At 33.2% G+C, this 12,520-nt stretch overlaps 1 protein-coding gene across 3 annotated transcripts in view; it reads right to left on the bottom strand.

The window, feature by feature from the left end:
• The window catches only part of LOC113229447, a 107,148-nt gene that overhangs the window by 40,477 nt on the left and 54,151 nt on the right, over positions 1–12,520 (bottom strand). Inside the window, exon 1 of one of the 3 annotated variants that reach the window (XM_026463040.1) lies at positions 5,572–6,041. The exons of the other annotated variants lie outside the window; for them this stretch is intronic. Within the exon in view, the coding sequence (XP_026318825.1) occupies positions 5,572–5,573 (2 nt within the window). The 5' untranslated portion in view covers positions 5,574–6,041. Of the gene's footprint in view, positions 1–5,571; positions 6,042–12,520 lie in introns of those variants that run through there. 3 annotated transcript variants of the gene reach the window in all.

The following is a 12,520-nucleotide window of genomic DNA, read 5'->3' on the forward strand; positions in this document are numbered from 1 at the left end:
TGGAACTGACTGAGAGAGGTCCTTCCCTTTTTTGGCACAGGTTGCACGTTTGTAAGCTTCCACGATCTGGGAACTACACCAGTCTCAAGTGAGAGGCGGTACAGGCGTGTGAGGACAGGATACAACTCAGGCGCACAGTTGCGCAGGACTATTGCGGGAATTCCATGTGGCCCGCTAGCTTTATACTATGTCTAGATTTCGTAGAATGAAAAAACTTTAATAAATAATTGTTTATTTTATAAATTAACTAAAGTTTTCCCCGGTTTTCGAGATCACACCATAACACGGTTTATTTTCCTGAACCAGAGAAATGCAACAAGACTGAAAGCCTTATGCATCACAACTCTTTTTCCTACTAGTAACAAAATAGTTTCGATCGTGTCTCCTTAATGTACTTGGATGAAAACCCAGTTCTGCAATTTATAACTAGTAATAAATTTCAAACAACATTCCAATTCACATATCGATGGGTTTTAGAATAGCTTATCTAAAACCAACTATCTTTCTGAGATTTCTTAAAAAATCGTATCAACTTGCACCACGCACGAACTCCCAACATTATCACGTGGTTATTCTAGCCAATTGAAAGCTCTGTGTAACATTTTCAATTAAATTTACACATACTCACTTTCAATATCATACACATAACCATTACAAACATAATACCACATCATAACGAGTAACATGACCCATATAAATAATATTACTGCTGCATATTTATATATTACTTATAAAGGGGCAAAAATGACGTTCATACGCCACTGCATCGTGCAATCGATGAAATTCGACCTTTAGATACAGCACGTACTGTACATTGATTATATTATTTTATAAATTAGTACTAAATCGGACTGTATATATGTAGATGCAAAATATATAATCAAAAGTGTCTATGGCTAAACACGGTTTTGCCAGTTACTGAAAATCAGGTCTTTTTTTTAAACACCAGTGGTTTTTAATCAATTACAAAATTTAATAAATTTATAAAGTTATTTTTATTTAACTTTAATGAAGTAACCAAATATTTTAAAAATATACCTTGATCCCTAGACACTTTTTGATGTGTGTATTACATATAGAGTTCATTACACAAAAGTAGGAAAATAAGCACAAAGCCAAAACAATGGGAGATTAAAAACATTTATGTAAAAAGGCGCCAAAAACATGTACGGTCGAATTTAGAACGTATAATAAAAGCGGTGAAACTAATAAGATTATAAACAAATATAAAAAGATTTGTAGTGGTTTTCAGTAGGCTATAAATACTATAAATAGTTTTTACTTCAATTCCTGTTTCTTGTGCACATGAAACACTATTCCCACAAAGGAATTGTCATAACTGATTATGTTTTGTAATGATATTGTTTATTTACTTTTTATGCCTATTCGCATTGCGTCATGAAGAAAATAACTTACACAATGGATTTGTATGCACAAGTGATACATTAATACGTACACCATTAGGTTGATATAATGCACAGAATTATAACTGACGTGTTCAAGTGATTTGTTTCACTACTCTCCACAATTGACCATACAAAACTTAAATATGCAGTGTATTAAAAAGGTGGTTCGATATCATCGATAAAGTATCTATGAAACGAATTTTTAACTGTCTATATTTCTGTTAAAAATACCATATTTTGAGAATGTATTTAGTAGCAGTAGAGATCCTTGTGAAAGAGATCGTCGATGCATTCCGGTTTTGAAGGGTAAAGGTGCTGGTGAAATTACAGGCAAATGGAACTTGTCAACTTATATCTCAGAGTGACCGGCGTAGTCACAGTGCCCCTCAGATCTTTGCGATTTTAACGACAAGCGTGTCGCTTACCCCCAGGCTCACGACTTGTTCGTCTGACGGGACAAGTGACGACTTGTTATCATAAAAAAAATGCATTCCATGTATCAACCCATATAAATGCCACTGTTTGGAGCGGACCGGCACGGCATACCACATTGAACCAACATGAATACAGGACTTCACATAATGTAGCTATACACCCAGAAAGACTTCTATTCCGTAATAATTTATAGTAGAAATAAAAACAAATACAATTGACTGTTTCCATCGTCATCATAAAAATACACGTTCTATTCACGGATGAGGCAAGCAACTTTTTAAGTCTTTAAATACAGTATTCCTTACTTTTAAAAATAAAATAATGCCTCCATGAAGCAAAACATCTACAATATTTAAAGTACTTTCCCTTCATGTCGCATAGCCGTGGACCATCCTGTGTAATTATGTATGTTTGTATATCCAACAAGTAATAAATTTAGAAAACTATATGCGAATATCTGTTAAGAACATTACATTATTTATTTGTCACGTGTTAAGGTAATTAAGGCACCATTTAACAATTGTAATTATTATTTGTTTAGCTATTGTATAGCGACTGAATAGCTAACAAAATGAATTATTATTTGTTAATTATTTATGTTGTTGGCGACCTCGAGAGCCCAGAGGTTTATATTGTCGACGGTGGATGAGGAGGATTCGATTCCCGGTAGGACTAAATTGGGAAATGAACTTTTGTGAATTGGCTCTGATCTGGGTGTTCTGAGAAGTGCCCCAGAGTGAATTCCGTTGCTCTGGCACTCATAGTATAGGGAATTCCCTAATTTGAGACTAGGTAATTGTGAAAAAAAAAACGTGTGGTTGTCTGGCACATAATATATTATTATATTCTATAGGTACTTAAGTTTAAATATTTTATGTTAGTGTGCATAATTTAATTAGCTTACATGTTTACCGTGTTAAAAACATAATTATAATTAAATCGACAAAATATTTCTCAAGTTATAAATTAAAGAATAACATGAAAATTCAATAACAAACGGAAATAATCCTTTAATCGTTTAAATTATGCGTCAGTTTAGGATTAAAAACCTTGCTGACATATTTACATTGAGCAATATTATTTACATGAAAATGTAAAAACACACAAAATGTAGACATTTATACAGATTTATAGCGATGTAGTTCTCATTTAACGAAACTTGTAATCGATTTTCCATGCAAATTGTATCCTAATTTTGATGCTCACAAATCTATGTCCTTTAACGAATACATTTGAAAATAAAGAGTATTTTATTAAATGTTTAATGAAATGTGTTTATTGTTTGTTTACGTATTTGTCCTGTGTTTGATTCTGTACAATAAAACATACACTTCGGATGTTGACCGGAATACACATATCGTCACACAAAAAATTTATAGTATTTGACGAGTTTCAGTCTTTAGGCTATTCAGATATTAGTGGTAGTAGTAGAGCTCCTTGTGAAAGAGTTCTTCTTCCTACCAGACGCACTAGGGTAATTTTCACATTAGTTTATTAGTTCGACTATGTTTTCGTTTTGTATGTATGTTACGCGATAACTCCAGTATTTGTGAACCTATTTTCATAATTCTTTTTTTGTTGGAAAGAGTGTACCTTCATAGTGGTCCCATTTAATTTTGAAGAAAATCATCCAACTCTAAGGGTAGCTGTTCACCCATGAAGACTCATTTTTATAAATAGCGCCTAAATTTTATTATAAGGAGCAATTATTTTAATGGTTGATTTTGCTATTCTCGAATTCAAGGCGTTTTTCTCTCTCAATACACTTTGAGTAGTGAGAATCGATTTTTATTATTTCCTGTGTCAAGTCCCTTATAGTGGCGAACTATGAGACGAGTGCGGGTTTGCGCACTTTCCGGTAACCGATTTCAATAAAACTTGGTAATTATATGTCATTCCACGGACTTTTGAGGTCGGTTTTTTTAGTACTCTGTACTGAGATTATCTCTACTTAATTTCGGTGACAATTTTTATTATTTAAATATTCTAGAATATTATCATAAAGTATTATTTAATATTTCACGATAGTATACTCGAATTCTTAAATAATAGATACTGCCGCCGAAATTAGGTAGAAATAACTAACCTGAATATTACTCACGACTTGTTCGTCAAATCACTTAGTATCATAAAAAATAATACAAATTACACAGTGGCTTGCATACTCACGAAATGAATTAAAACCGAACGAATTATCATAGATTGTTACAATGCTACGCATATAGATCCACTACCACTGACCACATAAAGAGGCAACGGGAAGTGAGCGTGCCTACTGCTCCGGTACCTATCTGGAAAATAGGGAAGGTACTGTGCTCGCACCCGGGGCAGTTCACCCAAGGCACTAAGCCTTTAGAGAACAAGATGAAGTCCGTGCAAACAGGCTGATCTGGGGTCAGGACCTGACTGAGTAGGTCCCTGTGCGAATTTGATTGCACAGGTTATAGTATAACAAAGAGGTAGGGACGGCCACTACAAACAAAACTTATGTAGAATAGATATGGAAGCTGATCACATAAAGATATTGTACTTGTTAATATTTTTGAAAATAATCAGGAAGGAAACTATTTTATCTGTGAACCTTGAAACAACGAAATCATTGTCAATGGTAAAATTTGATGTTGAATAATGATAATACATCTGATAATGATTTTACATAATACAAACATCGCCACGTGAACGTATGAAAATTTTCGTAGTTGTTAATTGCTTTTATTATAGGATTACATGAATAGAGTATTTTCGAATGTGCTCGAGATTAAATTTAATTTTAAAGAAATACTTTTGTAATTTTTTGATACTATATAAAACTTATATAAGTTTAAAATAGTTTTGATAACAAACTATCACAAAACAACTTCGAGAATTAATCAAATTATATAATAGATAATAGATCTTTAGATAAAAAAAATATAATGACGTTCTATGATGTAAGAATAAACAGTGAGAACCAAAAAATGTTAAATGATTGTGTTTAACAAATTATACATGCTCACTTATACAATCAAGTAACTGTTGAAAACAAAAACTTCAATTCCAGTACATGACTATTTACAATTTGAAATAAATAAAAACCTTTTAAGGTAATTGAAAAAACTTCTCTTAACTGGAACTCTATCAAGCTCTATCTTTAATTAAATTTTATATCTTATCTGTACACAATAAACTGTAAAATAAGTATAACAAACTATCAATTATTTTGGTGCTCCATAAAATTGGGTTAAATATCCTATGAAATACGAAACTAAAAAAATTTTCAATCAAGACAGCCTCAGTTGAAGTATGTACTGAAAACATAACATGACAAAATGTTCTACTTTAATTAATGTCAATTGATAATATTTATCGGCTAGCCTATGAAAACACTATTAAAGATTTAACATATCGTCTAATCTTGTAATCTAGGGAGATATAGAGATATAAATAAAGTACTTAAAAGTTCCACATTCTAATATAAACGCGATATTGGCGTGTATATGAAAAAAAACATGAATAATATAATAAGAAAAGAAAACTTCAATTTGTATCATAGAACAGTATTTTTTAATGTTAATTTGACACTTTGAAGACGTAACAAAAAAGATTTTTTTTTTTTTCAATAATTTCATCTTTAATCAAATCGCCTTAAAGTTTTATCGACGCAAAAATGAAAAATTGAAACGCTTTTCAAACATGCTACGGGGAACGGAAATTGGAATAACAAACGTGAAAAATAAAAAAGTTCACTTACATAGCCGAACTTTGCCGTCATGTTGTGACCCGTTGTATATTATGTTGAACATACATCTAACTGAATTACTCTGCCGCTTTTCCTTCAATAAAACTGAACCACCCACTTTTATGTAACAATTCTTCAACACACGCATTCAAAGGAACAACACTGAAATGTTTAGTACTTTTTGCGCCCAAATATAGAAACGGGAACAATAGCTTTTGTAGTTACTAAAAAAATTACTGCGGAAATTGTGAACGTCGAGAAATACTGAAGAGAAGCACCGTTTCACACCACTTTCATAATTTTCCGGATAAGCCCGAGGAGCGATTAGGAAATGGAACACGTTTTTGTTTGTCAAACCGCTTTGACGGTCGGGGCTTGCTAGAAACGCTGGTTGGAATTTTTACTTTTTTAATTTCCATGTGGGTTTTCACGCGCGTGTTATATCGCCTCAACACGCGGCGAGACATGCGCACGGCGCGACGGGCGGCAAGCGACTACGAGATAAAAACCTCGCTTGATTATAAAACTTATAAGCCAAACTTTTTTATCCGTGTGCGTACGTTTCGAACTCGTGCGCTGACGAGCCTTTTTATGACCTTACTGAGTTTTCACTTGTAGTTTTTATTATATAGGGTAGTAAAAGTACAATAGTGTTTATCTGAAAAACAAAATAACAATTCAAGTTTAGCTGTGAAAAATCTTAACGTGAGTAAATACCAATTTTAAGTAGTCCTAAGCAGTGGACGTGCTTTTCAGACACGCTTATCCAGGAGCAGATATCACAAGTAAATTACAAGCAAGGCATTGAAATCCAACATAAATTGTGAGACAGGCATAAACTTTACTTAGCCTCATATAGCACTGCCCTAAAAAGGAACATTAACCACCAACACCTGTGTATTTAAGCAACGGGCGTAATCTTTGAGCGCCTTTATCGAAATGGGTCATTACATTCGCTCAAACTCTAACGGTAGAGAAATGGTACGTCCTTAATGCGCAGTTCGATGTAGATTACTGCTTTAATTTTTTTTTTTAATATCAAGTGACGGATCGACAAGTCATGCACAGGATGGTAAACTACACGCCTGTCCATAACAGTTGCAATGCCACTTAGAGTTTAAAATCACAAAGATCTGATGGGCAATGCCACTGCGCCCATCACCCTGGGATAAGTCAGTATCATGTGCCTATAATTTCACCAGCAAAACCGGAATACAGTAATGCTGACATTACTGCTTGGCGGAAGAAATAGGTAAGGCAGTACTTCCCTGGACGAACTCTTTCACAAGGAGCTCTACTGCTGCTACTGTAAAACTTACTTGAGAAATTATTGGTTGCCCATTCGTCCCGTATATACTACATACTCCTATAAAAAAAGTTTATTTTTGTGGCTAGAAGTAGCCTATGTTCTTCTCCTAGATTTCATCTATCTTTTACTTAACTATGTATATGTTAAAGAATTTTAAACAGAAAGAAACATTACAATTATATAAAATACCAATCAGTGAGACTCTGAGAAGAAACTGTAAAAATTGTTTAAAAGAATGTGACGACATCAAACAGTATACTACTTATAGTTCTATTGTAAATAAGTCAAATTGTTGAATCGACAAACATCAAACCTGTATTTGTTCAGATGGATCTAATTTTCGTTTCGTTTTTCTAAACATCAATTGCTTTTTAAAATATTAGTTTGACGTAGTTGCTCCTCGTTATTTTCGTCTATTCTGCTAATTAAAGTTGTTTTATTTTATTACTGTGTATTTAAAATTAAATATTAATGTAAATATTTATAGATTTATGATCTGGTAATTATGTTTAATTACATTTTCAGCAACATTAATATGGAGCAATAAATGTATATTTATAAATTGCACATAATATTATTATTGTAACATTAAAAAACGAATAAGCCATGGTAGCCTATAATGGGTTGACCTACCACCTCTTAAACAGTGGCCATGGGTTCGAATCCGGGAGTTTCTCGAAAATTATGTGCAAAATTGAATTCAAAATTTACCATGAGCTTTTCGGTAATTAAAAACATCATGATGAAAACTGCACGTCGAAGAAGGTTCACAACTCTCGGAAAACGTGTGAAGTCCCCAATCCGCATTGGACCAGCGTGGCGGACTATGGCCTAAACCCTCGCCTGATAGGAGACACGTGCCCAGCAGTGGGACGCATAAATGAGTTGTAGATGATTATCATTTAAATACTAGAACCAATTTGGTTCTAGTATGATCCCATATGTCAATAAATTAATAAGTTTTGGATCTGTGTTATTTTAAAGAATGTATATGAAGTAGATTATAAAAATTTCAATTATTGATATACGAATATATATACGAATGCCAAAATTCGTTCACTCATAAAATATTATTTAGAAAAAAAACTCTTTAGATTAAACATTCTAGGTCTATTAAGATTCATATTTAATTTAATAGCAACCTTGTATTGGTTATATTTGCATAGCTGACAACTATTCAATTTCCGAAAAGCATTTAATTGTCGACCAAATATATATTTGCAACATGATATACATATATCGTTTAAATAAAAATTTGTTGCCTTATTTGCTAATGTTATTATTCATTTAATTGCTTACTATCAATCAATGGAATAAACTAATAACATAGAATTAAAAATATATATTTTGCCAACTAAACAGGTTCACCGGGATATTATAATTATAAAATTCTGTCAATGTTTCCTAATTATATATTATTTAATGTATCGAAAGATACTTCTAAAATTAACTTGGTATGGATTCCAAACATTTAAGTCCATTACTCTACAAGAAACCATCTCACCTGATGCAAAGGGCATGAGCATCTAAATAATACCTATTAGCTCTCGCCTTGAAAAAGCCCAAGTAATAACTTTCAGGGAATAAGTCTGCAGGCAGGGAATTCCATTCAATAACCGTTCGCCGTATAAATGTGAATTGTTCTGAATTAGTATTTTTAGTGTAACTTGTGTCAGAACATAATAAAAACCCAATGACTCAATTTCTTCAAGACAATTTAACATTCAAATCACTTAGCTGATCACATGTTGAAAACAAATGGTCTTATTTGTTTACTCTGATTTGTTCGTTATTGACCCATTGGAGAATTGTGATCGACCGAGAAGCCCTGTTTCCTCTTTCCGGAGTCAATAGCACCATACCCGGCTTCCTCGTTTAGTTCCAATAGACAAGGTTAATACCAACGCGACGAAATGTGGATGTGCTTAATAGGTTGATTATTGACGTGGGTGTAAACAACTTAATGTTTGATCCGTTTGATACCAGATTTTGTAACAGCCTGTATAATACACGTGCAAGTTTCGTTTGTATTATTCTTGTAAATAGAGTCTAATTTTAAACAGCAAGTCGATAAAACCAGGAAAACTATTAGCTTTTCCTTGTCTGAACTGCAGCTTCACGGAGATTACCAAGTCACCTGCCAAGCGTGGCGTTTAATATACTCTTTATGAAGAGGATTGTGTCCATCAGGGCACTGTCATACGCTAAATTGTATGTAAATATTTAAAGTCATTTAAAATTTTCAGTATTCATAAAATGCAATATATAACTTGTATCGATGTTGACCTCCTTTATGGTCATCTCACCTTTTTATCATCCTCTTTTCTGGTTTCTGGCTAGGTTTTTAAAATTTTGAATCGTTCTCGAATTTTCTTCTCCTTCACTATTTTCACGATTGTTCTATCCGTCGTTACTTTCATAAAAATTCTTGAAACGAGAAGACGTGCCCAAGTCACAAATCATATTCATTTGCTTATTACAAAACTACACGTCGGTTACTATTCAATTATATAGTTGTATAGGCCCTTTTAGAGCGAATATTTTGTATTCTACTACTTAGTTGTTTAGGGAGTTTTTTTGTAATAAAATTGTGTCGAGCAACAATCGCGAAAACCTAAGAAAGTTGCACGTAGGAAATGAAAACTAAAAAAAAAATAGTTTCATTTCCTAAATTAAATTGTGTTTTTTATATCATTTTATTATTTATTACAGTCTTTTTTTTTCCTCTTTTATTATATCTTACAATAAATCTTGTGAACCGAGCCTTCTGTATTCTCATTTCTGTAAGGCTATGGAACAAACTGAATAACCTAACTGTAGGCCAACTTCGAGGTTAATGGTAAACCCTTTAGAGAACTAGAACTTGTCAAATACAGTGCAGTCAATTAGTATGGAATGCAGAAGTACGGATTTCTGTCAAATAATTAAGTTGACCTTGGAACTCCTTAACGCTGTAGGAATGTAAAAAAACTGACGCAAGTTTTTGAGTAAAGATGACTGTTTTTACAGTCGTCACCTTGACCCGCCCAGCGAATGACCGCAGACAGACGCGTCCAGTGTGTCGTGACCTTTACTTCGATTCCATTTCCTTTATTTACCGTGATAATGAACATTGCTTGCAAGGACATATTTCCCAGACCAACATCAAAAAGTCAGAAAATTTTCAATAAAAATTTAATTTGGAAATACGAAACTAAACGACGTCATGCTTAAGGCATTCAAAACAATAAAAAAATTGAAGTGATCTTAAATGTAACCTTAAAATTTAACCTTTAACTGCAGATCTAAATAATACAATTACTTAATGGACGTATGCTATATGGCCAAAAGCGTTTTTGGGAAATTGCGTCGTGGCCTTAAATAAGTGTTTATTTACGTTGCCCCTACAATCACGTTGTATGATAATAAAAATATGCTTAAAAGTATTTGTATTTAGTTTGCGCAAGGTTGTTTTTTGACATGAAAATCGTGACATTTGCCGGAAATAAATTTCAGAAGTTTTTGAAGAAATTGCGTCTCGATTATCATAGCAAAGGGGCTTTATATGTTAAAAAGAAATAATTATAAATTTTTTATTAAAGAAAAACTGACCTCAAAAGTCTCCTCAACGATAACTGAAACGCATAGTATGGAAGTTCTCGTCAAAACGAATAATATGAGCCCAAACACAAGGTTGCTGTTTTTTAGGAGTTCTTCTTATCTGTCTGCCATTTCCATCATTAGGTTAGGTTAGGTTAGGTTAGGTTACCGTAACATTTTTCATCGAAATTACATCTATGTGCCAAGTTTTGATGATTGAAATCGATTAACGAAAAATGAATTTAATAGACAGGATTCATCCCCTACTTTGCCACCTTCAATTCAAAGATGGAATATCTTCTTCAAATTTGAATGGAACCACTAATGAGCCCCTTTTTCAACAAAAAAAGATTCATCAAAATCATTTCACTAATGTCGGAGTAATTGCAAAACATACACAAAAAAAATACTGTCGAATTAAGAAACTCCTCCCTTTTTGAAGTCGGTTAAAAAGTCAACGGAAAGACGAGTTAAAGTTCAAAGTACGAAAAAAAGTATTTTACATAAATTATGAAGACGAATTACATTGTGGAATATGAAGCATTTTATAAGACATTTAAAACCAACATCCAATGAGGACATAATCATAACCATTAGCTTCACATGTCGCTTGTTTGTACTCCGTACAAAAATTCCACACACAAAAGTTGAGACGAAAATAATTTTGATCTTCTCGCTCATCAATTCAGACAACAAGTATTTCTTAACAACCACTCTCCACTACAGAACCCAAGTGTAGTGGGAAGTGTCAACGCTCCTCGCCACGTAGCCCTATTTTCGGCTACACGTATCTGTAGCTATCGTCGATCGTGCATGCACGTATATTTCTGTTTCAGTTTGAATTAAATTTCTATCAAGATCTATAAATTTGTATATATTTATACAATTTACTTCAGTATTGTGACATTTATGATATCAAGTGAGGCAACGAACACAGGTCGTGCGCCTGGGGGTAAGCTACACGCCTACTCATAACAATTGCACTGAGTGCCACTCATCGTTTTAAATCACACAGATCTGAGGGGCATTGCCAATGCGCTTGTTACCCTAAGACATAAAGTTGAGTTTAAAGTCTTATGTGTCTGTAATTTCACCAGCCCCCTTAACTCTTCAATATGGGAACGCAGCAATTGTCACATCACTGCTTGACCGCAGAACTAGGTTTTTTTAAGATGCCATGTGACAAGACGAACAAATCGTCTCACTCAGAGCTGTAAATCGCAAAGATCTGAGTGCACTGCCACTGTGCCTGTATGCCTGTAATTTCACTAGTACCCTTACCCTTCATAAACTTAAAATCTCAAACGTCTGTCATCCTAAGACATAAAGTTGACAAGTCCCTTAAGCCTGTAATTTCACCAGCACAACAAATCAAAACAACAAAACGAAACCAAGAACACTGCTGCTTGACGGCAGAAATACTTACGGTACTGTATTATATAATATATGCTACTAAAATTATATTCATATTACTCCTATTGTTTCACCTTGAGCTTGAGTTTTTTATTTAAAACATAAAAATTTTACGATTCTGCAATCTTCATGATTGATACGATCACGCCTTTCTTAGCCTGAGGCCAAAACCTAACGACTATTTATTTGATGGTGGAGTATAAGTGTATGAAAAATTAATTCTTTCTTGTTGTCATGTGGAACTGACACGTGTAAATTAATATCAATCTATAAATAACACGCACATTTGTTAGTTTTTGAAAATGAATAGTTTCAATTCTTTAAGCACTCGACAAGTGTTGTCGTAATTATTAATACAAAGATGAAAGTGCACGACTTAACTATAAAAAAAAAGCTTTTAGTTCGTTTGAGATCGATAAGGACTTTATTCTAGCTTTATTTCTCGTCATCAGTAGGTAGGAAAAGGTAGGCAGCTAAATAGTTCTAAAATCATATTCGAAGTAAAATAATTATTTATCATTTTCCTTAAGCTCATAAGTCATGAGACACCATGTAATAGTATTGTAGAGGGATTAGTCTTATAAAATGTTCTTATGATAAAATTGTTTTGTCTTTTTCCAGTAACGAACTGATAATTCATCAATAAATCACTTTGTAATT

This window comes from Hyposmocoma kahamanoa, unplaced genomic scaffold (genome assembly GCF_003589595.1).
Source record: "Hyposmocoma kahamanoa isolate Upper Pololo Valley unplaced genomic scaffold, ASM358959v1 62, whole genome shotgun sequence".
In the NCBI taxonomy this organism is placed as follows: Eukaryota; Metazoa; Arthropoda; class Insecta; order Lepidoptera; family Cosmopterigidae; genus Hyposmocoma; species Hyposmocoma kahamanoa.